The sequence below is a fragment of the Staurois parvus genome, unplaced genomic scaffold (genome assembly GCF_062004578.1).
Source record: "Staurois parvus isolate SC_StPar_1 unplaced genomic scaffold, SC_StPar_1.0 ptg001257l, whole genome shotgun sequence".
In the NCBI taxonomy this organism is placed as follows: domain Eukaryota; kingdom Metazoa; phylum Chordata; class Amphibia; order Anura; family Ranidae; genus Staurois; species Staurois parvus.
In genome coordinates this window covers 121692-148894 of record NW_028319053.1, presented here as the reverse complement: position 1 = coordinate 148894, position 27203 = coordinate 121692, and the positions used below count along the sequence as shown (strand labels likewise).

At 45.6% G+C, this 27203-nt stretch overlaps 1 protein-coding gene across 1 annotated transcript in view; it reads left to right on the top strand.

Annotated features, from left to right (window-relative positions):
• LOC149437760 (epoxide hydrolase 1-like) overlaps positions 1 to 23391 on the top strand; it is a 28737-nt gene extending 5346 nt beyond the window's left edge. The window contains exons 2-9 of the mRNA XM_089660643.1: positions 614 to 818; positions 13523 to 13703; positions 16581 to 16808; positions 17933 to 18062; positions 19675 to 19889; positions 21915 to 22023; positions 22143 to 22268; positions 23130 to 23391. Of these exons, the coding sequence (XP_089516769.1) occupies positions 614 to 818; positions 13523 to 13703; positions 16581 to 16808; positions 17933 to 18062; positions 19675 to 19889; positions 21915 to 22023; positions 22143 to 22268; positions 23130 to 23337 (1402 nt within the window). The 3' untranslated portion in view covers positions 23338 to 23391. The remainder of the gene's footprint in view (positions 1 to 613; positions 819 to 13522; positions 13704 to 16580; positions 16809 to 17932; positions 18063 to 19674; positions 19890 to 21914; positions 22024 to 22142; positions 22269 to 23129) is intronic.
• Positions 23392 to 27203: the final 3812 nt, after the last annotated feature.

Below are 27203 nucleotides of genomic sequence, written 5' to 3'. Positions count from 1 at the left end.
TAAATCAGCCTTTTTCAACCAGGGTGCCCTCAGGTTTCCTCAGGGGTGCCTTGGCAAAATCCCCAAAATTGTATACAGGCCAGCTTAGCTGGTGTTCATGTTGTACCATTACAGCCTTCCAGCCACCGGTGTCCCTAACAATCAATGATGTCATCACTTGATAAGGAGGACAACGGGTATCTGCACAGCATCCTAGTTTGATCCTCCCCTTGCCCCTCTCCATCAGCACTGGGGTCACATTAGCTGAGTGAGGAAGAGAAACTGGAGGAGAAGAGAAACAATGGAATACTAGTCAGTACCAGTGAGTAATGGTGAATTTGCTTTGGAAGAGTAAAACATCTCTAACGTTGGGTGTCCCATATGTATGGATATTGCTGTGCTATGTAAAACTATTAGTTTAGTTTTTAAAAATTTAGACTGGGGGGCCTCGAGATTGTCCATAATTTTAAAGGGTGCCTTGACTAAAAGAAGGCTGGGAAACACTGTTGTAAATGGTCCGACTCTCCCTCTATAGTGGTCAGTGTCATCTGGATTGATGTTTATACAATTTTATATAAATGACGTACATTAAAAACTAAAATAATCTGTTGAAATTCATTGTGTTCCTTTATAGGTCAGCCTTCAATGAGCACTGGCCGTACAGCGCTCTGGTTCCAGTTGGGGTCGGTGGTGCCACACTTTGTTGGCTATTATGTGGACACCAAAGAAAGACTATAGACATGGGGGATGGATGGTGGGGACACGGAGAGAAGCCCACCGAGAAGGAGGACACCAAAATCAGTCCATTTCGGGTGGAAGTATCTGAAGATGTTATAAAGGTAAAAATGGAACACCTAACAGATAATTACTGGGCTTCATGAGACAGAAAGTCAATGCAAAGTACTGGGACCAAAAATAACCAGATGGAAGTAGTTTTTCATTGTTCTTTCTGCTGCATGACAGCTCAGATCTCATCAGTAGTTTGTGTCTCTGCCCCTCCCATAATGGGGAGATTTCCCGCAATAGTTTGTGTCTCTGCCCCTCCCACAATGGGGAGGTTTCCTGCAGTAGTTTGTGTCTCTGCCCCTCCCACAATGGGGAGGTTTCCTGCAGTAGTTTGTGTCTCTGCCCCTCCCGCAATGGGGAGATTTCCCCCCAATAGTTTGTGTCTCTGCCGCTCCCACAATGGGGAGATTTCTCTGCAGTAGTTTGTGTCTCTGCCCTTCCCACAATGGGGAGATTTCCTGCAGTAGTTTGTGTCTCTGCCCCTCCCACAATGGGGAGATTTCCCTGCAGTAGTTTGTGTCTCTGCTCCTCCCACAATGGGGAGATTTCCCTGCAGTAGTTTGTGTTTCTGCCCCTCCCATAATGGGGAGATTTCCTGCAGTAGTTTGTGTCTCTGCCCCTCCCGCAATGGGGAGATTTCCCCCCAATAGTTTGTGTCTGTGCCCCTCCCACAATGGGGAGATTTCTCTGCAGTAGTTTGTGTCTCTGCCCTTCCCACAATGGGGAGATTTCCTGCAGTAGTTTGTATCTCTGCCCCTCCCACAATGGGGAGATTTTCCCCCAATAGTTTGTGTCTGTGCCCCTCCCACAATGGGGAGATTTCTCTTCAGTAGTTTGTGTCTCTGCCCCTCCCACAATGAATATATTTTCTGTAGTAGTCTCCCATTATAAATGTATCTCTCAGAGTTGAACTTCCCAATTCCTATGTATTCCTTATGATGGAAATGGCACTGGCAGTGGAGGGGGGAGGGGATGATTATAGATGAAGGAGTGGTAGGAATGTATTTAACCTCTTCCATACCGGGCACTATTACCCCCTTCCTGCCCAGGCCAGTTTTCAGGTTTCAGCGCTCTCACACTTTGAATGACAATTGCGCGGTCATACAACATTGTACCCAAACTAAAATGTTATCATTTTCTTCACACAACTAGAGCTTTCTTTTGGTGGTATTTAATCACTGCCGGGGTTTTTATTTTTTGCTAAATTAACAAAAAAAGACCACAAATTTTGAAAAAAAAACACGTTTTTCTTTGTTTCTGTTATAAAAGTTTACAAATAAATAATTGTTCTTCATAAATTTAGGCCGAGATGTATTCTGCTCCATGTCTTTGGTGAAAATAACCCAAATTAGGATGTATTATTTAGTTTGTAGGAAAGTTATAGAGTTCACAAACTATGGTATAGATCTGAATATTGATCAATCCTGAAGTACTGACAGCCAATCTAATTTCTTGAGGACCAAGAATGTCAGAACAGTACAGATATCCCCCAAATGTCAGAACGGTACAGATATCCCCCAAATGTCAGAACGGTACAGATATCCCCCAAATGTCAGAACAGTACAGATATCCCCCAAATGTCAGGACGGTACAGATATCCCCCAAATGTCAGAACAGTACAGATATCCCCCAAATGTCAGAACAGTACAGATATCCCCCAAATGTCAGCACAGTACAGATATCCCCCAAATGTCAGGACGGTACAGATATCCCCCAAATGTCAGAACAGTACAGATATCCCCCAAATGTCAGGACGGTACAGATATCCCCCAAATGTCAGGACGGTACAGATATCCCCCAAATGTCAGGACAGTACAGATATCCCCCAAATGTCAGGACAGTACAGATATCCCCCAAATGTCAGGACAGTACAGATATCCCCCAAATGTCAGGACAGTACAGATATCCCCCAAATGTCAGAACGGTACAGATATCCCCCAAATGTCAGGACAGGACAGATATCCCCCAAATGTCAGGACAGTACAGATATCCCCCAAATGTCAGGACAGTACAGATATCCCCCAAATGTCAGGACGGTACAGATATCCCCCAAATGTCAGGACAGGACAGATATCCCCCAAATGTCAGGACGGTACAGATATCCCCCAAATGTCAGGACATTACAGATATCCCCCAAATGTCAGGACAGTACAGATATCCCCCAAATGTCAGGATGGTACAGATATCCCCCAAATGTCAGGACAGGACAGATATCCCCCAAATGTCAGGACAGTACAGATATCCCCCAGATGTCAGAACAGTACAGATATCCCCCAAATGTCAGAACAGTACAGATATCCTCCAAATGTCAGGACAGTACAGATATCCCCAAATTACCCCTTTTTGCAGAGTAGACAGTCCGACGTACTTCATAAGAGGAATGGTGAGTTTTTTGAAGTTGTATTTTTTTGTCATAATTTTTCGGAAAATGAAAAAAATTTAAAAAATTATTTTCACTATTTTTTTTTTACATACTGTCACCAGTGCAGTACAGCATCATCATATAACTGGCATGGCGGTGATCAGGGACACTGACTGGTGACAGTATGAAAAAAAATTATATATATATATTTTTTATTTGTTTTTATTTGTTTTTATTTTTTTATTACATTTTTTTTATTTTTTTAAGGTTTTTTTTTTCATATTTTACTATGACCAAAGTAGTACAATGTTACCATAGTAACATTGTACTACTATGGGGAAGTGATCAGTATTTTTTTTTTTTTACACAATTTGCTTACAGCAAAGAATCTTTGCGTTAAGCAAGCATTTACCTGAATGAAATCGATTCATTCAGTTTTTTTTTTTTTTTTGTGCTTAGCTGTGATTTGGCCACAGCTAATCACATGACATGTGCATGTGACCTGCTGTGACAATTCACAGCTAGGCACTAGTATACAATGGATGGCATGAATGAAGCCATCCATTGTATACAACTGTCATGTGACCTGCTGTGATTGGTCACAGCAGGTTACATGGTACCAGCAACAGGGGCCGGTACTCAGATCTGTCATCGGCCGTGTCCGAGGTACACGGCCGGTGAGAGATTGCGCCGCTGCGCGGCTCTGCAACCGCGTGAACTATGCATGTGCGGGAGGACGCCAAATGGCGTGCACCTGGAAAGCTAGAGCATTTTTGCGGCCGCCAAACAGCTATAGGCCGAGCGGCTAATGGTTAAGCAGCATTAACCCCAAAACAAAAAATTTAATTTATTTTTCGGTATTTTCCGCATTTTCACCTGGTGATCTGGCCTATATTAGAGCGCCCCCACTCTGGGTGAAAGAGCACAGGAGGGCACCTTTGAACAGCAGCACTGTCTAGGGGAGTGTAAGATGTTATAGTAGATTTAAAAGCACAAAAAAATTGAAGCTGAACTCCAGCTAATACTTTATAATCATTTACAGCACACAGTCTCCTTTCCTTGTGGGAAAAAGGTTTTATATCAATAAATAATAAACGCCAGTCATAGTAAACACCCCTGCTAGGGTTACAGTATCTCCCAGAAGTGAGTCCACCCCTCACGTTTTTGTAAATATTTGATTCTATCTTTTCATGTGACAACACTGAAGAAATGACACTTTGCTACAATGTGACGTAGTCAGTGTACAGCTTGTATAACATGTAAATTTGCTGTCCCCTCAAAATAACTCAACACACCGCCATTAATGTCTAAACCGCTGGCAACAAAAGTGACTCCACCCCTAAGTGAGAAGGTCCAAATTGGACCCAATTAGCCATTTTCCCTCCCCGGTGTCATGTGACTCGTTAGTGTTACAAGGTCTCAGGTGTGAATGGGGAGCGGGTGGGTTACATTTGGTGTTATCGCTCTCACTCTCTCATACTGGTCAGTGGAAGTTCAACATGGCACCTCATGGCAAAGAACTCTCTGAGGCTCTGAAAAAAAGAATTGTTGTTCTACATACAGATGGCCGAGGCTATAAGACGATTGCCAAGACCCTGAAACTGAGCTGCAGCACGGTGGCCAAGACCATACAGCGGTGTAACAGGACAGATTCCACTCAGAACAGGCCTCGCCATGGTCCACCAGAGAAGTTGAGTTCAGTGCTCAGCGTCATATCCAGAGGTTGTCTTTGGGAAATAGACGTATGAGTGCTGTCAGCATTGCTGCAGAGGGTGAAGGGGTGGGGGGGGGGGGGGTGGGGGGTCGGCCTGTCAGGGCCCAGACCATACGCTGCACACTGCATCACATTGGTCTGCATGGCTGTCGTCCCAGAAGGAAGCCTCTTCTAAAGATGACCAAGAAAGCCTGCAAACAGTTTGCTGAAGACAAGCAGACTGAGGACATGGAGTACTGGAACCATGTCCTGTGGTCTGATGACACCAACATCAACTGATTGGGTTCAGATGGTGTCAGGCGTGTGTGGCGGCAACCAGGTGAGGAGTACAAAGACAAGTGCGTCTTGCCTACAGTCAAGCATGGTGGTGGGAGTGTCATGGTCTGGGGCTGCATGAGTGCTGCCGGCACTGGGGGGCTACAGTTCATTGAGGGAACCATGAATGCCAACATGTACTGTGACATACTGAAGCAGTGTATGATCCCCTCCCTCCAGAGACTGGGCCGCAGGGCAGTATTCCAACATAACGACCCCAAACACACCTCCAAGACCACCACTGCCTGGCTAAAGAAGCTGAGGGTGAAGGTGATGGACTGGCCAAGCATGTCTCCAGACCTAAACCCTATTGAGCATCTGTAGGGCATCCTCAAACGGAAGGTGGAGGAGCGCAAGGTCTCTAACATCCACCAGCTCCGTGATGTTGTCATGGAGGAGTGGAAGAGGACTCCAGTGACAACCTGTGAAGCTCTGGGGACCTCCATGCCCAAGAGGGTGAAGGCAGTGCTGGAAAATAATGGCGGCCACACAAAATATTGACACTTTGGGCCCAATTTGGACCTTGTCACTTAGGGGTGGACTCACGTTTGTTGCCAGCGGTTTAGATATTAATGGCGGTGTGTTGAGTTATTTTGAGAGGACAGCAAATTTACATGTTATACAAGCTGTACACTGACTACACCACGTGGTAGCAAAGTGTCATTTCTTCAGTGTTGTCACATGAAAAGATAGAATCAAATATTTCCAAAAATGTGAGGGGTGGACTCACTTCTTTCAGATTCTATAAATGGTTTGTCTCATCTTTGTAGCTGATACATTCTGCCTGAGAGCTTGTCCTTTTGAAAAACAACAGACTTACTGGCTGGATTACTAGATCAAAACAGAAGAAAAAAAGCCTAAAAAAATTAAAATTAATGCAGCCACCACATCCAGGAATTGGTAAGCTGCAATATAATAAATGTTTGCTTTTGAGTTTAATACCGCAGACTGAGCTGTGCTGGGTGTAATCTGTACATGTCCTGTCTCTGGGCACCTAGAAAAGTCTCTCTGCCTCTGGAGGTTGTGCTTTGTCTTCACAGTCACATGTAGCTGAGTTACCTGTAAGCGGCTGGATGGTCTCTCTGCAGCAATGCCAGTTCAGGAATTCTCTACCTCCTAAGAGAAACCATCCTAGAATGTCTGTGGGGCAAGAGGGGGAGAGGGGAGGCGAGCACGGGTCACTCCACATCCTTGGCTGGAAGGTGGGGGGCAGCTCTGGCCCTATGTGAGGGTTTTGGGGTTTGCGTCATCTACTTCTTTCTTTTCGTTCCCTCAGTGGACTCTACTGTCTTCCTCCTCATCACTTCCTCATTTCAAACTTTACTTCTGAAGTCAAGTATATTTAATGATACCGTATTTTCCAGCGTATAAGACGACTTTTCAACCCATAAAAATCTTCTGAAAAGTCGGGGGTCGTCTTATACGCCGGTATATGGCGAGCCGGTGTCAGGGCGGCACTCTTTCGAGGGGCGGCGCGGCGCCGCCCCCCCTCCTCCTCCAACGGACACTAAGTACAGTGGTGGGCAGAGGGGCTGCTGTACCTTACCTGGCTCCAGTCCTGGTCCCACGACGATCCGGTCCAGGAAACGCGGCTGCTCCTTCTTTCAGTTCGGCCGCTCGATGGTCACGCGGCCGCTCAGCTCCGCCTCCTCACCGGTGATTGGGCGCCAGCACTGGAAAGGCACACAGGCGACCAATTACCAGCGAGGAGGCGGGGCCGAGGGGCCCCGCGAAAATCGAGAGGCCGAACAGAAAGAAGGAGCAGCTGCTCCTCTCCCCCACTGACACTAACGATGGGGCACTATTCCTCCTCCACACTGACACCAACGATGAGGCACTGTTCCTCCCCCACTGACACCAACGATGAGGCACTGTTCCTCCCCCACTGACACCAACGATAAGGCATTGTTCCTCCCCACTGACACCAATGATGGGGCACTATTCTCCCCACTGATACCAATGATGGGGCGCTATTCCTCCCACTGACACCAATGATAGGGCGCAATTCCTGCCACTGATACCAATGATGGGGCGCTATTCCTCCCACTGACACCAATGATGGGACACTATTCTTCCCACTGACACCAATGATGGAGCACTATTCCTCCCACTGACACTAATGATGGGACACTATTCCTCCCACTGACACCAATGATGGCGCGCTATTCCTCCCACTGATACCAATGATGGGTCACTACTCCGCCCACTGACACCAATGATGGGGCACTATTCCTCCCACTGACTAATGATGGGGCACTATTCCTCCCACTGACACTAATGATGGGACACTATTCCTCACACACTGACACTAATGATGGGGCACCATCATTGGTGTCACTGGGAGGAATAGTGTCCCATCATTGGTATCAGTGGGAGGAATAGTGCCCCGTCATTGGTGTCAGTGGGAGGAATAGTGTCCCATCATTGGTGTCAGTGGGAGGAGTAGTGCCCCATCATTGGTATCAGTGGGAGGAATCGTGCCCCATCATTGGTGTCAGTGGGAGGAGTAGTGCCTCATCATTGGTATCAGTGGGAGGAATCGTGCCCCATCATTGGTGTCAGTGGGAAGAATAGCATCCCACCATTGGAATACCATACTGAAATAGCATATCATATTGAAATCAAATCTGATGTTTTTTCATTTTTATTTGGTGTGCGTTGGAAGAGGGGTAGTCTTATACGGCGACTATAGCTCAAACCCTATATTTTAACAGGAAAAGTAGGGGGTCGTCTTATACGCCGGAAAATACGGTATATTACTAGCACTCATTACCACACAATCTATGCGCCAGCAGCCTGACAGCGATTGTCACTGGGTTAATTAATTAAGCAATTACCCCTTCAAACTCCAAATTGCCACCAGATAGCTTTGGGGACCTCACAATGTTAGCAAACACAAATGTGAACAATAAACGTCTGTAACACACACTGTCACCACAGACAGGTATATTCAGAGGATTATTATCAGTAGCACTCTTCAAGAGACGGGGATTCTTTAGTTTGCATTAAAATCCTTAGAGATAATTTTAACCCTTTTCGAAATAGGGTTTATTAATGAAAAGGTCAAAATGTTTAAATATTTGCAGAAAGGGATGTTACAAAAAAATAAAGAGAACAATAATGCAACAGAGAAATAAAAGAAATGAGTTAGAAGGCAGAATACTTGCAAAGTTCTGGTTTAGTAGAGTCCAATTGTCTGAGCAAAAATGTTGCCATGGCTCTCAAGTCCATTAAGATGTTCCTTGGTTGATGGTAAACGAGAACTCCCCTACTAGATTCGGTCAGTCCCTTTTCTATGATATCAAAGGGGTGTCGCCCGAGAACAACTGACCAATCATCTGGTTTAGGGGTTGGGTGCTAGGAGGTCACCAAATATATGACCAAGTCCCAACTACAGTTTCATACTAATATTACCAACTTCCAATACATGTAGGTGGCATTCTAACAACTGGCAGATTATATTTCAGAATTATACTTTGAACCCAGGGATACCAAACACAGAGCACCTTTTTCACCCAGGAGGGAAGAAACTGCTTTCTACCCTTACCTATGTGCTAACATAGTCCTGTATGACCTTGATTTGTTCGGTATGATATTCCCTATTCAAATATATACCTAATATTAATGTGCCCTGTTCCTGTTGAATCATATGAATTGTATGTGGAATTGATGTTTTATGGCATGCTCTGCATTAATCAATGGCCTTACAGGTCACCCCCACCCACTGCTTCTAGAATCTTCTCCAAAATTATAGAGCAGGGTGAGGTATCAGGGAACTGATCTGCAGAGCCTCTCAAATTTGACCCTGCTGACTAAACCCAGGCTGCTGATCAGCCTTTCTAACAAAAAATTAGCAACTAGCTCCCCCTGATTATCTAGAGGGGAGCTACAATGGGATAAGGGTCTGGTATGGATTTTGGTGGGGACTCCCCACTCCATTTAAAAAAAAAATTGCCGTGGGGCTCCCCTCAAAATCTATACCATATGCAAAGGACCTGCTAGGTATTGGAGGGAGACCCCCACTTTGTTTTTTTTCAATGCCAGCAAATCTTTTAATTACATTTTATTTACATTGTGCTGTCAGGAGGGAATCCGGTTGTTAACCGCTTCTGTACTGCCCTATGGCAGAAATACTGCTACAGGGCAGCACGGGTGCGCAAAATCACACTTATATATCCGTGATTTTCCAGTTTTAAAGCAGGGGGGCGCATGCGTGCCCTACCCATGCCGCCATTCGTGGTCTCGGCTGTCAATCACTGGGTCCTGGCTGGTGATTCCCCGCCAGCACCCGGCAATTGCCAAGTATCACGGACAGGGGTGAAACCTGTGTATAAACAACACAGATGTCTCCCCTATCAGCTCCTGCACACTGCTTTCATACAGCAGTGTAAGCAGTGTGTACACACAGCACACAGTGAAACAGCACGCAGTTAACCCTTTGATCGCCCCAGATGTAGACCCCTTCCTGCCCAGTGCCATTAGTACAGTGTCAGTGCTTTTTATTAGCACTGATCACTGTATTGGTGTCACTAGAGATGTCAGTGACACCAAGTCAGTTCCCCTCAATGTCAGAATGGCCGCCGCAGTCCTGCTATAAGTCGCTGATCGCTGGAATTACCAGTAAAAGAAAAAAAAAATCCCAGTATATATACCGCCATTTGTTAACACTATAACTTTCACATAAACCAATTAATTTACACGTATTGGGATTTTCTTTAGCAAAGACACGGAGCAGAATACATGGCCTAAAGTTATGAAGAAATTACATTTTTAAAAAATTTTTTTACTGGACATGTTTAATAGCAAAAAGTCAAAAATATTGTTTTTATTTTATTTTAAATTGTCTGTCTTTTTTTGTTCATAGCACAAAAAAAAAAAAACGCACATGTGCTCAAATACCCCCAAAAGAAAGCTCTATTTGTGGGGAAAAAAAGAATGTAAATTTCATTTGGGTGCAGCATTGCACAACCGCGCAATTGTCAGTTAAAGTAAAGCAGCGCTGTATCGCAAAAAATGGCCTGGTCAGGAAGGGGGGGGGGGGAATCTTCTGGAGGGCAAGTGGTTAAACAATAAGTTTACCTTCCATAACATGTTACATGTTACACCCATTTTCATTTTAACAAATGGACCGCTGCCGACTCACCCCCAATCCACTGATCCCCCGATCTTCTCCCCCCGCTAGCTGTCATTTACAGTATTCTGTGCTGTGGCCTTGTAATCCTCAATGAACTACCATGGTGCTGTGAAGTATTGTGGTAATTATTTGAGTCTTCCTGTCAGAATGTATCTGCTTCCCTGTATGATGTACAGGCACACAGATACACTGACAGGTCTGCAGGAGACCTGCATGGCATCAGCGATCCGCTGATCGCTGGTGCAATGCTTTAGAGCCTTCAGAAACCAAAAATAAATGCATTTTTTTTACCTGGAAAAAAAAAGCATTTATTTATTTTTTTAAAAAGTGAACTTATCCTTTAAGGACACAGTGGCTACCCGTTCCTTAACCTCCCTGGCGGTATGATTATTTCAGATTTTTGGTGCTGAAAGCGGTACCATTTTTTTGCATGGAAATATGTATTTTTTTTATTGTAGGCTGTAATTTTTAGGAAAAACTCACTGAAATCTGTCCGAACAAGAGTCTAGTAAACATCCCGGGTATGATAAAATTTTAAACACAAAATCATAAATTATAATTTAATAAATAATCATAAAAATAATATAAAAATAATAAAAAATTTAATTCAATAATATAATCAAACCAAAAACACTGAAATGTGAAATAGAGCGCCAAGTTCGCACATTGCTGAGCTCAGTCGCAAAATCGTTTTCAGTTTCTGATGACGAATTTCCCCCACGAATCATTATCACTCAATTCTGAAAGTGGTTCTGATTTACTATCGCTGTTCTCTAGCTGATCTAAACCCGCTTTTGACCTAAAGGGACACTTTTTGGACGCCATGGACATTTCTCAGTTTCCAGGCAGAAAGAATAGACAAAATGCAGGCAGGGCGCAGGACAAAGCACTAGGGACAAAATGTATGTGAAATAGGTTGAAACAGCAATGTTTTACTGTGTAAAATGTAAAAAAAAAAAAATGACATTTTTTAAAATTTTTAAATTTCCCGCCGGCGGCGGCGCCCGTACGTCCCGACGTCACAGGGACAGGACACAGAAGCCGGATGCCGGCATCGGCCGGAGGAGATGGCCGGGGACGCTGCAGGGGACACATCGTGGGAGCGCAGGGTAAGGTAAGTGAAGACAACTTGCCGGAGCAGTGCCGCAGGGTAAGCCCGAGTGTAGCTCGGGGTTACCGCTTTTGGTACTGAAATGTTACCCCGAGCTACACTCGGGAATACCGTCAGGGAGGTTAATCCCCCTGGCGGTATTCCTGAGTGTAGCTCGGGGTAAAATGTCTATACCAAAAGCGGTAACCCCGAGCTATACTCGGGCTTACCATGCGGCGCTGCATAGGGAGTCCCTGCAGCACTTACCTTGTCCTTCGCTCCCGCGATGTGTCCCCTGCAGCGTCCCCGGCCATCTCCTCCGGCTGATGCCGGCATCCAGCTTCCGTGTTCCGGTCCCTGTGACGTCGGGACGTACGGGCGGCGGCGGGAAATTTGAAAATTTAAAAAAAATGTCATTTTTTTAAAACGATTTTACATAGTAAAACATTGCTGTTTCAACCCATTTCACATACATTTTGTCCCGAGTGCTCTGTCCTGTCCCCTGTCTGCATTTTGAATGTTCTTTCTGCCTGGAAACTGAGAAACGTCCATGGCGTCCAAAAAGTGTCCCTTTAGGTCAGACGCAGTTTTAGACCGGCTAGAGAACAGCGATAGTAAATCAGAACCACTTGCAGAATTGAGTGATAATGATTCGTGGGGGAAATTCCTCATCAGACACTGAAAACGATTCTGCGACTGAGCTCAGCGATGTGCGAACTTGGCGCTATATTTCACATTTCAGTGTTTTTGGTTTGATTATATTATTGAATTAAATGTATTATTATTATATTATTATTTTTTATGATTATTTATTAAATTATAATTTATGATTTTGTGTTTCAAATTTTATCATCCCCGGGATGTTTACTAGACTCTTGTTCAGACAGATTTCAGTGAGTTATTCCTAAAAATTACAGCCTACAATAAAAAAACTACATATTTCCATGCAAAATAATGGTACCGCTTTCAGCACCAAAAATCTGAAATAATCATACTGCTAGGGAGGTTAACCCCCCTGGCGGTATTCCCGAGTGTAGGTTGGGGTTAACTTTCACTACCAGAAGAGGTAACCCTGAGCTACACTCGGGAATACATTGCAGCGTTGCTCCGGGATCCCTTCTGCACTTACCTTGTCCTGCGCTCCCGCGATGTCCCCCCTGCAGCGTCCCCGACCATCTCCTCTGGCCGATGCCGGCATCCATCTTCCGGAACATATGGGATGCACGGGGGACGGAACTGGCGGGAATTTAAAAAATGTCAAAATTTGACATTCACTCAAAACACTAAAATCTGATAGTTACTGTAGCAAACCATTTCACATACATTTTGTCCCGAGTGCTTTGTCCGGCGCCCTGCCTGCATTTTTACTGTTCTTTCTGCCTGGAAACTGAGAAATGCCCATGGCGTCCAAAAAGCGTCCCTTTAGGTCAGATGCGGTTTTAGACCGGCTAGAGAACAGCGATAGTAAATCAGAACCACTTGCAGAATTGAGTGATAATGATTCGTGGGGGAAATTCCTCATCAGACACTGAAAACGATTCTGCGACTTTGCTCAGCGATGTGCAAACTTGGCGCTCTATTTCAAATTTCAGTGTTTTTAGTTTGATTATATTATTGAATTACATTTATTATTATATTATTATTTTTTATGATTATTTATTATATTATAATTTATGATTTAGTGTTTAAAATTTTATCATCCCCGGGATGTTTACTAGACTCTTGTTCGGACAGATTTCAGTGAGTTATTCCTAAGAATTACAGGCCTACAATAAAAAAAACAACATATTTCCATTGAAAACAATGTACCGCTTTGAGCACAGAAATACTGACATAATCAGACTGCTAGGGAGGTTAACAAGCATGTTGTTTACTGGCAATAAATGTCTTTACAATCCAATGTAGTGGGTGTGCTAGGACTGGAATCCTCCAAAACCCTAATGCTGGTAATCTGGCCAAGGCTCAAAAAGAAGTGTCCATGGAAATGATCATGTTATGAAATCTAAGTATTATAGGGCTGGAGAGTAAATATGGAGTTCAGAGTCAATCTGGAGAATCTCGGGGAAGTGAGACAGATCTCACATTAAAAAAATTGATAAATAAAAATGGATTTGGTGAAATAATCAGTATTTCTTATTCTAGACCTTTCACGCTCGTCTGGACCGCACTCGCTACATCTCCCGTCTGGAGGACTCCCAGTTCCATTATGGGATGAATAGCATAACATTGAAGAAGGTGGTCTCATATTGGAGGAACACGTTTGATTGGGGCAAACAGGTGGAAATCATCAACAGTTACCCCCAATACACCACCAACATCGAAGGTGCGTTCTCATTACTAATATTATTATCAGAGGATGTGTTCTTCTAATGTTGTGAATATAAAGAAAAGTAGAAACATATCTGAAAATATGAAGTCCTCGACCTTTTGTGTGTTATAAATAGAAAAGCCATGGGCTCACTTGAAAAGGTTAATACATAAGAGCACCTAAAGAGGGACTTAGATTGTGTATAGCAATAAATACACTCACTGGCCACTTTATTAGGTGCAACTTGCTAGTGCCAAGAAAATCTCCCCCACACCATGACACCACCACCAGCCTGAACCGTTGGTACACGGCAGGGTGGATCCATCACACCATGACACCACCAGCCTGAACTGTTGGTACACGGCAGGGTGGATCCATCACACCATGACACCACCACCACCAGCCTGAACTGTTGGTACACGGCAGGGTGGATCCATCACACCATGACACCACCACCAGCCTAAACCGTTGGTACACGGCAGGGTGGATCCATCACACCATGACACCACCAGCCTGAACTGTTGGTACACGGCAGGGTGGATCCATCACACCATGACACCACCAGCCTGAACCGTTGGTACACGGCAGGGTGGATCCATCACACCATGACACCACCACCAGCCTGAACCGTTGGTACACGGCAGGGTGGATCCATCACACCATGACATCACCACCACCACCAGCTTGAACCGTTGGTACACGGCACGGTGGATCCATCACACCATGACACCACCACCACCAGCCTGAACCGTTGGTACACGGCATGGTGGATCCATCACACCATGACACCACCACCAGCCTGAACCGTTGGTACACGGCAGGATGGATCCATGCTTTCATGTTGTTTATGCCAAATTCTGACCCTACCTATCACGTACCTGGTGCTGGAGGCCAATAGAGAGAGGGCTTCCCTTTCAGCTAAGTTCCAGGCTCCCCTAGAGATGGGACACAAGGAGTCAGGCACAAAGTAGGATGGGTCGCCTGCAGGAGTGCTTGTAGAGATGATCTGACTGAGGATCCTTTTCAGAGGTACACCCAGGAGCACAGCTGATTCACTAGAATGGTGTCTGAAGACAGGGGGCACCTGTGAGAGATAGCAGACTGTCACGTATCTTGGATAGTGAGCCTGACGTGAAGAGGCAGGCCTCCCGTACAGCTCTGGCTCGAGGGCCACTGGTGGTGGGACAGTAGCCACAGGAGCACGGTGAGTTACAGTATGAGTGCCTGTGATCAGTCCAGTAGTAGGTGCGTGAGTGGAAGTCCACAGACAGGTGAAAAAGCAGGACAGGTTGAAAGTAGACAGCTTGGCATGGGTCTTGCTGGACGGCAGGTTATACATAACAGCATGAAGCAGAATCCAGATGCGGATTTGCCGGACTGATGGACTGGAGCCAGCAGGAAGGCAGATGCGAAGTCAGACGAGCCGGGTCGGTAACAGTTGGGCAGATAAAGCATAGACGGCAGATGGCAGAGAAGTCAGGTCACAGGCCAAGTCAGCAGCAAAGGTACAATCGGACAAGATCAGGAGGCAGAAGAATAGTCAAGACAATCTGGGCTCGGGGCAGGTAGCAGACAAGCGAAGATCAGGAACAAGCTGGGTAATATCAGAGGTCGGGCACAAGGATCAGAAACACACTCAGAAGCTGCAGACCAAACAGCAATGAGACAAGACTGCATCCAGTTTAAATAGCCCTTTCGGCGCCAGCATTAGTGACAGGCGCGCGCCTGGATGCGTGAGTGTGCATGCATGTGCATTCGTGCGCACTTTTGCCCAAATCCATGTACATCTGTGTGGACCGTTATTGTTCTGCGCATGCGCATATTTATGTGCCGCGAACCCTCACTTGCACTATCGACAAGCTTTTCCTGACAGCAGACCTTCAGAGTAGCAGAGGACAGCAGAGTAGTCGGTTCGGAGTCAGGGTCAGATGCCACGTGGAGAAGAAGAGCAAATGAGAATGTCCTTTAGCCAAGCTGAGGTCAGATCAGGAAACAGGCAGTGAAGACAGGTCAAGAACAAGCCGAGTCGGTAACAGCAGATCACAATATCAAGGGAAACACAGGACAAAGGTACTGGGGAGCCAGAGATCAACCAGCAATTTGAGAGAGTGATGGGCTTCCTTATAAAGGCCGTCTGGTGCCAAACCGTCTGTGTGCCAGTGCACATAGTTGTTCACCAGTGTGCATTTCTGCAGCCATGCAAGGTACTGGCAGGAAGAGTACCTCTTCTGTGGACAGAGCCCTGACCCTACATCTGAATGTCACAGCAACCAGTCTGCCCATTCTCCCCTGACATCCACAAGGCATTTTCATCCACACAACTGGATATTTTCTCTTTTTCTGACCATTCTCTGTAAACCCTAGAGATGGTTGTGCGTGAAAATCCCAGTAGATCAGCAGTTTTTGAAATACTCAGACCAGGTCGTCTGGCACCAACAACCATGCCACCTTCTAAGTCACTTAAATCCCTTTTCTTCCCCATTCTGATGCTCGGTTTGAGCTTCAGCAAGTCATCTTCACGACGTCTAGATGCCTAAATTCATTGAGCTGCTGCCATGTGATTGGCAGATTAGCAATTTGTGTTACAAAGCAATTGAACAGGTGTACTTAGTGAAGTGGCCTGGGATTGTAAATATTAGAGTCAATATACAAATAGGTTTTCTGACTGTTGAATGAAAACAGTAGACCCAACAATAAACATGATGGAGCTCAGAATGGCATTTTTTATTCATGGAAAAATCAAAAGTAAATTTTGAAAATAACAAAGTACACAGATGATAAATAATAAAGTGTACAAATGGGCCACTTCTATGCTAAGGGATGCCGGTAACTTCATCCTCCAGTTTTTGCCACCATTCTCTGGCTTCTTGTAATTTTATGCGTCTCTTTTAGGACTGAACATTCATTTCATCCATGTCAAGCCTCCAAACCTCCCCGCTGGACAGAAAGCCATCCCTCTGCTGATGGTTCACGGCTGGCCGGGATCATTTTATGAATACTATCGAATTATTCCACTTCTGACCGAGCCGGGAAAGCACGGCCTGGATCCCAGCTTCACCTTTGAGGTCATCTGTCCCTCTATTCCTGGATATGGCTTTTCAGAGGCACCACATAAGAAGGGTGAGTTCCTTTCCTGGGCAAAGAGGTCTATGTTATAAGGAATTGTAGACTGAAGCAGTGAACTAGTCTAGATATAAGATCCTGAGCTATCTAGAGCAGGGGTGGGCAAACCTTTTGACTTGAGGGTCGCAATGGGTTCATATATTGGACCCGGGGGCCGGACCAAGAGTAGATGAATGATGTGTATGTGTCATCCATAGTAAGTATAGTAATATTCCCCCATAGTAAGCATAGTAATTAATCCCCCATATAGTAATTCATCCCCCATATAGTAATTCATCCCCCATAGTAATTCATCCCCCATATAGTAATTCCTCCCCCCTATAGTAATTCATCCCCCATAGTAATTCATCCCCCATATAGTAATTCATCCCCCATATAGTAATTCATCCCCCATAGTAATTAATCCCCCATATAGTAATTCATCCCCCATATAGTAATTCATCCCCCATATAGTAATTCATTCCCCCTATAGTAATTCATCCCCCATAGTAATTCATCCCCCATAGTAATTAATCCCCCATATAGTAATTCATCCCCCATAGTAATTCATCCCCCATATAGTAATTCATCCCCCCTATAGTAATTCATCCCCCATATAGTAATTCATCCCCCCTATAGTAATTCATTCCCCATATTAATTCATCCCCCATATAGTAATTCATCCCCCATATAGTAATTCATCCCCCATAGTAATTCATCCCCCATATGGTAATTCATCCCCTCTATAGTAATTCATCCCCCATATAGTAATTCATCCCCACTATAGTAATTCATCCCCCCTATAGTAATTCATTCCCCATATTAATTCATCCCCCATATTAAGTCCCCAAGTCCCCCCTGTGTCAATTTACTTACCTTTGCTCCGCGCGTTCCTCTCGCCATGTTCCTGCGCCGTTCCGGTCTTCAGGGCGGACTGTGAGAGGAGCCTAGCTCCCCTCACGTTCGTCACGTTGCCCCGCCTACACACATCCTGACAGCCATCCTGACAGTATCACGCTCCGCGGGCCGTAGTTTGCCCATTGCTGATCTAGAGCTTGTTCCTAAATAAAATGGTGGATGTTGATTGGGGGATCTGCTTACGCTGCAATGCAGAATTGTTTATCTCAAATTTCCCTGCTCAGGTTTCAACACCATTGCTGCGGCACGAATCTTCTACAAGCTGATGTTAAGACTGGGATTTAATGAGTTCTATCTGCAAGGAAGAGACTGGGGAAGCCTCATCACCACCAACATGTCCCAGATGAAACCAGAGTAAGTACACAGTGCATTTATAGCTACAACTACAGAGAAAGTCTGAAAAAGCCTTGTTTGTTTTGGGCCCTTTCATGCCCATGGCTTTCCTAAGCCATTTGACCTACATGTTACATATTTTTCCTGAAAATGTGACTAAACTTTAACAACTCCCAATAATCTGCTTGACAATGAAAAGTGATGGAAGAATTTATTCCAGCAAAAACATCAATGATGCCACTGAAAGAAATTTTGGATTTTATCAATTCAGTGGTCAAAATAAACGTAAGCAAAAGGTGAATCCGCTCCTGACAACAGATGGAAAATAAGAAAAACTGAGAGAACAATTAAAAAGAAATTGTGATTGTTCAAAATTGTGATTGACAACTCATAGGGCCCCCGGGCAATAGGGGATCATGGGGCCCCTGTGTCCTTGCCCAAACTCAAAAAAGCCTATGAAAAAGGAACCAGGGGCATCTCATGGGGCCCCCTACTGACCCCGGGCCCTCGGGCAGTGCCGAGTTTCCAAATGGTCAGTCCGCCCCTGTCGACCACCTTAGTGGTGTTTCTTTCCTACTACAAGGAGATCATATAAAACACTATAATAAAATATCCCGCCCAGAGTGAAGAGCGGTATACGGGATGCATGCCGTATCTCAAAAACTAGAGCTGATAGGAAGAAAGTGGCGCCATTTTTGGAATCAGCGGGCCAAATATACCCGGGAACAGATCTAACATTCGAGGCAGCAAAATGTGTGTGTGGGCTTGTGTCACCTGTATTCGTTCTCTATGTCTTTTATCTTCCTTTACAGCCTGCCCAGACCTATGAAAAAGGTACCAGGGGCATCTCATGGGGCCCCCTACTGACCCCGGGCCCTCGGGCAGTGCCCGAGTTTCCAATTGGTCAGTCTGCCCCTGGCTTCGCCCTAAATGGTTCTTGATGTAGAGCGTGTAAGATGTTTTCAGTATGTGCATATGGTTCTCTAGAAGATTTCATGCTTCACCACAGCTTGGTGGTAAATCCAGAGCAAAATTCATCCACCTATGGATGTTGTTCAGTAGATGGGCAGATGAACTATATTCCCTGTAAGGCCTCATACACACTAGGCATTTTAAAAACACCGGTAGAGTTAGCTGTGTAAAGAGTTTTCTAGCATTTTTGCATTGGCGTTTTTCCACGTTAGCATTGTTTAGCGTTTGTTACACACAAAAAAATACAATTGTGGCTCAAAAACTCTGATTTGCCGCATTTTCCAGCATTAGAACATTTTTACAGCTAAAAAACTCCTCTGTAAACCCACTAGTTCTGGGGGTTTTTTTTCCAGCCAGAAACCGCCCCTGCCAAAAAATGCTGAATAAAGCCTATGTGTGCATGGACACATGGAATAACATGCTGGGGGGTTTACAGGCTGTAGAAAAAAAAACACCAGAAGCCAAAAACAGCCGCTGTAAAAACACCTTGTATGCATGAGGCCTGAAAAATATTTCCCCAACATCTAGGTGTACAATCCGATGTGTAAGACATACTGCTGGTATCTGGTTTACATTCACTCCCTGTGTGTCCTCAGATTATCTTTAGTGAACGTGGAATGTGATAGAGTACAGACTGAAGCATTTTTAATTTTTCTTCCAGGTCAGTCAAAGGACTTCATCTGAATGTAGTGTTCCTCAAAAAAAGTGGTTTAGGAATGCTCATTTCATTGCTTCTTGGGCGCTACCTGCCATGGTTAGTGGGCATGACGAGAGAAGATGTCAAGCGTCTCTACCCGTACTTTGAGAAGAATGTGTACACCCTGCTACAAGAGTCAGGATACCTCCACATTCAGGCAACCAAACCTGATACTGTAGGTAAAGAGTTTTCTATTATCACATACGTATGTCTAAATTAAAAAAAGTGAGTAATAGCCTCATGTGTTCTATAAGGCTGATCACCACCTCGAGTGACTGGTCCCCATATCAGCAGGACAGCTGCAATTTCTTCCTGACTTAACTCTTGGTTGAGACAACAGCTTTTCCTGTAGATAAGAAGTTGCAGAGATTGTGAATGGTTTAATCAAAGCAAAATAGAGCAAGCCCACATTTTGACATGATGGGCTCATACAGGTCCTCACACTTCTCACACTTATACTGGTCGATTTGATGGATCATGCAAGTCCTAACGCTACTCCTGTTTGATGTTTTGGGTTATGCAGGTCTTAACATCACAAGACAACATGATGAAACATATACTACTCCTGGTTGACAAACTGGGTCATACAGGTCCTCACATTACTCCTGGTTGATGTAACAGGCCATAGAGGTCCTCACACTATTCCTGGTTGACAAGATGGACTCATACAGGTCCTCACACTACCCCTCATTGACATGTTTGTCCATAAAGCTCTTCACATGACTCCTAATTGACATGATTATCCAGATAGGTCCTCACACCACTCCTAGTCCTCACAAAACTGTGGGTATAGGATTATAACTTTTTTTTTTCTATGGTTGAACTGGGTGGACTTTTGTCTTTTTTTCAGCCAGAATAACTATGTAACTATGTAATACTTTTGATTGACATGATGGGCCATAACGGTCCTCACACTATTCCTGGTTGACATGATAGGCTCATAAGGTTCTCACACTGCTCCTGGTTGATGTAATAACCCATACAGGTCCTCACACTGGTTAACATGATTGGTTCATATAGGTCCTCACACTACTCCTGGTTGACATGATGGGCTTATATAGGTCCTCATACTACTCCTGGTTAACATGATGGATCATGCAGGTCCTCACACTACTCCTGATTAATGTGTTGATCATAAAAGTCTTCTCACTACTCCTGGTTGACATGATGGGTCATACAGGCCTCACACTTCTCCTGGTTGACATGATGGGTCATACAGATCCTCACGCTATTCCTGGTTGATAGAAACAGTGAAGTGGCGAGCGAGTGACCCAATATGATTATTGCACCACATCCCTTAAAATTGCAGTATTCCTGGTTGATGTGGGGGGCTCAAAAGGTTCTCACACCACTCTTGGTTGACATCATAGATCATTCAGGCCTCATACTAATCCTTTTTGATGTGATGGATTCATAGAGGTCCACACATGATTCCTGATTGACATAATGGGCCATAGAGATCCTCCCACACCTGCTGGTTGACATGGTAGGTCACACAGATCCTCACACTACTTCTGGTTGGCATGACGAGTCATCCAGGTCTGCATACTACCCCTGGTTGACATGATGGGTCATGCAAATCTTCACACTACTCCTGGTTGACGTGATTGACCACAGAGGTCCTCACACAACTTCTAAATGACATGATGGGGCATAGAGATCCTCACACGACTCCTGTTTTACATGGTGAGTCATACAGGTCCTCACACTACTCTTGGTTGCCATGATAGGTCATACAAGTCTTCATACTACCCCTTGTTGACATAATGGGGTTTATTTACTAGAGCTGGAGAGTCCAAAATCAGACTCCCTTCTGCATAGAAAGCAATCAGCTTCCAGGTTTCATTGCCAAAGCTTCATTGAACAAGCTGAGGTTAGAAGCTGATTGGTTTCTATGCAGAAGGGAGTCTGATTTTGGACTTTCCAGCTTTAGTAAATAAACCCCAATGGGTCATACAGTTCTTCACACTACCCCTGGTTGAATGATGGGTCATATAGGTCCTTACATTACCCCTGGTTGACATGATAGGTCATACAAGTCCTCACACTACTTCTGATTTATGTGCTGGGTAATGCAGATCATCAGACTACTCCTGGTTGACATGAGGGTCATGCAGGTGCTCAAACTACTCTTGGTTGACATGATGGATTATACAGGTCCTCACATTTGATCTATGTTCTGTAAATGTTCTTCCTCTCTCCAGGCTCTGCTCTGAATGACTCACCTGCTGGACTGGCTGCCTATATCCTGGAAAAGTTCTCCACCTGGACCAATTCGGACTATAGAGCACTGGAGGATGGAGGGTTGGACAGGTCAGAAATATGACATAAGTTTACATTATCTATGGAACAAAATGGACATCTCTCTTTATGATTATATTTCTAATGAAATACACTTCAGGATAAATAATATATAAATATTTATTTTATAGGAAATACTCTTTGGATGACCTTCTCACCAATGTGATGATATATTGGGTCTCAGGCTGCATCACGTCTTCCATGAGGTTTTATAAAGAAAACCTCACCCGTGACTTCCAGACGAATCCAACTGCAAGGTATGAAATTATTAGATCACCCAATAGCCAATAGCTCATGTAAGACGTTACAAGGAGACTGAGAAATACAAAAGGAAACAGTTTAATGAAAAATACGTTACAGGGCCATTAAAGCGGAGTTCCACTCACACTGTAAAAAAATAAAAGTCAGCAGCTCCAAAAACTGTAGCTGCTGACTTTTACAAAACAGCCACTCACTTATCCCACGATCCCGTGGTGTCCTCCCCACAGCCTGCTTTACCGGCCGTCCTGTGTTCCAGGCGCCGGCATCTTCTTCAGTGTGGGCAGCCAGCTGTGAAGCCACAAGTAGCTTCCTGAATGGCCCCGTAGTCTTCTGGGACCGGTCAGAAGTCCCAGAAGACTACGGGGGGGGGGGGGGGGTGAGGGTAGGTAGGGGGTAGGTAGGGGGAGGACAACTTCTGCTTCCGATCGCCTACCCTTTTGGGTACTTTCTCCCCAAAGGTGCCAATCCTTAATGAGGAGCGGGGGACCAGTCTTCAAAGCAGAACTTCCCCTTTTGGGTGGAACTTCGCTTTAAGTAGTGGATGTGTATGGATTATTTTTGAAGAATAAAGACAATTGAACTCTCAGTTTAAATCAACTAAACTGGTGAACCAAAACAAAAGTTGTGCAAAGTTTTACAGATTATTTTCTTTACAGTAGAAAAGCCTGTCCCTGGCCAGCATGATACAGAGAAGGATCCCTATGCTGATTGGCGAGCTCTGGTTCTGACTCAGTAGTGGGCATGGTGGACCTCTGAAAATTCAGTTGGGCTTTAAGACTCATTGTTTTGGTTTTTTTTTATTATGGCAAAATCTTACAGTTTTGGTACCATGTGACTCTGATGTCTTTGTATTGCAGGACCCCTGTGTATGTTCCCACAGGCATTGCTGCCTTCCCATGTGAGAAATGGCACACTCCCAAGGTATGGGCCAAAGAAAGACACAAGAACATTGTCACCTACAACTACATGCCCCGAGGAGGGCACTTTGCTGCCTTTGAGGAGCCCGAACTGCTCGCCCTTGACATCCAGCAATTTGTATCCAAGGTGGAAAAAGGAACAAATTAGAGGATAGAACCTGTAACTCCACATGTGCTGTTAAATAAAATCCTTTTCTGTAAATACCGCTCTGTGTCACTGCTCCTGATGAGGGGAAATGCATACAAAACACCCCACATTGTCTACATGTTATAGGTAAACTCCAGTGCAGTGGCGGACTGACCATTTGGAAACTCAGGCATTGCCTGAGGGCCCGGGGCCAGTAGGGGGCCCCATGAGATGCTCCTGGTACCTTTTTCATAGGCTTTTTTGAGTTTGGGCAAGGACACAGGGGCCCCATGATCCCCTATTGCCTGGGGGCCCCATGAGTTGTCAGTCCGCCCCTGCTCCAGTGAATGCACTTGTGCTCATTCAAAAATAATTTGATGTATTTTTAAATACAAGAGGTGTAAGTACCTGCACCTCACCTGACCTCAGCCTTTTGCAGTCCCTGTTACCACGAATTATAAACATCCAAAGACTTTTACCAAGCCAAACGTCCGGTCTCAGCCACGACCGGAAGTGACGTCACCCGGCTCCTCCGAACGCGTTGCGTGACTTCATCAGGGGTTCACATGACCCTGTTAATGGTTATAATGCGCGGTAACACTCACGTATGAGTGATAATTTTATGTGAGTATTTTTCATATTTAAAAACTAAATGTTTTTAAGTAGGGTTGCACCGATACCGGTGTTGGTGTCCGATACCTTGTCACGTGCACGCACAGAAGCCCAATTTTTGTATGTAGAAGTGACAGGCTCCTCTTCCGGCAGTGCGTGTTCTGTAGTAATACAGCAGAGGAGGAGGGGGTCTTCTCCTCTGCTGTTGCTACTGTCATTGGTTGTTAGGACTGCCGTCATCATAGCAACGAAGGACGTCACATGTGCTCCCTACCCTGCAGCACGCTTCTCCTCCCGGGCCTCCCAGCTGCCACCGCCTACCTGCCGGGTTCTGTGGAGTGAGTCTACAGGTATAGTGATGGGACAATTTGATGTATGGGGACTCTGATGGGGGATATGATGTATGGGGGGGGCTCTAAAGGGGGATCTGATGTATGGGGGGCTCTGATTGGGGAATCTTATGTATGGGAGACTCTGATACGGAATCTAATGTAAGGATGTAAGGAAGGTTCTGATGGGGAGCTCTGATAGGGGATATGATGTAAGGGGGATCTGATGGGGGATCTGATGTAAGGGGGGCTCTGTGCTGGTCCTCCCTGAGAGTGATACTGAAGAGTGGCTGGGTGGAGGGACCCCATAACAGTACTGTCAGGTGCTGGGGAGAGCCCTGATCAGCATAATGATGGAGGACATGGAGAGGTGAGGAGGATCCACCGATCTACATTGTACTGTATATGGGGGCTGTACTGAGGGCTGGAGATCACTTCCCAGCAGATGTGCAGGACTTTCCAGTCAGAGTTAATAGGAGTCAGGAGCCAATCACAGCACACAATGATGTCACAAGGGGGCAGGGTCACCATGTTAACATCACTGGGTGGCCCTGCCCCTTAGATATTTAAGAACTGTCAGATGGCTGGGAGCCCATGTAGAGAGTGGAGTCTTTTTTTTTTCTTTTTTCATGTCGGCGTTGGTGTCCGGGAGCGAGGAGCCAGACACACAAGGAGGTGCAATTAAAGGTAGGTTTATTAATATAAAAATAAGACAAGAGTCTATGCAAGTCCAGTGCAAGAATCATCGCCAGAGCCGGGATCAGGAGCCAGGAAGAATCGTCGCCAGAGCCGGGATCAGGAGCCAGGAAGAATCGTCGCCAGAGCCGGGATCAGGAGCCAGGAAGAATCGTCGCCAGAGCCGGGATCAGGAGCCAGGAAGAATCGTCACCAGATCCGGGATCAGGAGCCAGGAAGAATCGTCTCCAGAGCCGGGATCAGGAGCCAGGAAGAATCGTCGCCAGATCCGGGATCAGGAGCCAGGAAGAATCGTCGCCAGAGCCGGGATCAGGAGCCAGGAAGAATCGTCGCCAGAGCCGGGATCAGGAGCCAGGAAGAATCGTCACCAGAGCCGGGATCAGGAGCCAGGAAGAATGGTCGCCAGAGCCGGGGTCAGAAGCCAGGAAGAATCGTCACCAGAGCCGGGATCAGGAGCCAGGAAGAATGGTCGCCAGAGCCGGGGTCAGAAGCCAGGAAGAATCGTCACCAGAGCCGGGATCAGAAGCCAGGAAGAATGGTCGCCAGAGCCGGGATCAGGAGCCAGGAAGAATCGTCACCAGAGCCGGGATCAGGAGCCAGGAAGAATCGTCACCAGAGCCGGGATCAGAAGCCAGGAAGAATGGTCGCCAGAGCCGGGGTCAGAAGCCAGGAGGAGTCTTAGCCAAAGCCGAGTCGATATCCAGGAAAGCAATGAGTAGCTAAACAGGAGCTTGCTGCTGTGCAAGATACAGGACACGAATGCAATGGACAGCTACAAACAGCAGACTTATATGTGATAAGCCGCCACCTCCTGGGGGAGGATCCGCAGAGGGCTGAAAGCATAAAAGATCCCACAATGCTTTGCAGACACCTAAGATGGATGCCAGCACATGGAGCAGCACAGGCCCTGAGGAAAGGTAGGACCTTAACAGTTGGTGGAGGGGGGATCTACTTCAGGGGATATTTTATTAATTTTTGTTTTTAATAAAGGGCTTGTCAAAGACTGTCTCCTGTCATTTTTTACACTACACTTTTTGTTGTGAATGAGTAGCGGTACCTTATACCCATACTCATTCACATGGGGGGTGCGGGATCTGGGGGGCCCCCTTGTTAAAGGGGGCTTCCAGATTCTGATAAGCCCCCCTGCGCAGACCCCCACAACCACTGATCACGGTTGTGGGGAAGTGGCCCTTGTCCCCATCAACATGCCCCCCCTGCCCCAAAGCACCCCCCCCATGTTGAGGGCATGTGGCCTGGTATGTTTCAGGAGGAGGTGCTCGCTTGTCCCCCCCCCCTTTCCTGACCTGCTGGGCTGCATACTTGAATAAGGGTCTGGTATGAATTTTGGGGGGAACCTCCGCACCATTTAAAAAAAAAAATGTTGGCATGGGGGTTTTACCTCAAAATCCATACTAGACCTGAAGGGCTTGATATGGATGGGGGGGGGGGAAACCCATGCCATTTTTTTAATTGCCGGCAATTCTTTTTACATTCAGCTGTCAGTAGGAAACCCCACTGACAGCTGAAACATTAGGCATGTTTTCACTACTAAAATACCGCATGACTTAAAAAAATTACTTTTTTTTTGGAAAAATGCTGTTCGGTATCTTACTGTACACTCAGATGTGGTAAGATACTGCTTATTGGATTGTTCGGGTTCAAAGTTTGCAGTCGAATTTTCATTAGGTTCGAATGTTCAACTGCCAACCAAATGGGGGTGTTTAGCTCTCCACTAGCCTCTAGCAGGAGGAAGGAGGTCCTGATTCCTCTATATAGATCTCTATATCACTAGAGGGGTCACCATCAGGAGGAAGGAGGTCCCGATTCCTCTATATAGATCTTTATATCACTAGAGGGGTCACCATCAGGAGGAAGGAGGTCCTGATTCTCCTATATAGAAATATCACAAGAGGGGTCACCATCAGGAGGAAGGAGGTCCTGATTCCTCTATATTGATCTTTATATCACTAGAGGGATCACCATCAGGAGGAAGGAGGTCCTGATTCCTCTGTATAGATCTTTATATCACTAGAGGGGTCACCAGCAGGAGGAAGGAGGTCCCGATTCCCCTATATAGATCTTTATATCACTAGAGGGGTCACCATCAGGAGGAAGGAGGTCCTGATTCCTCTATATAGATCTTTATATCACTAGAGGGGTCACTAGCAGGAGGAAGGAGGTCCTGATTCCTCCATATAGATCTATATATCACTAGAGGGGTCACCAGCAAGAGGAAGGAGGTCCCGATTC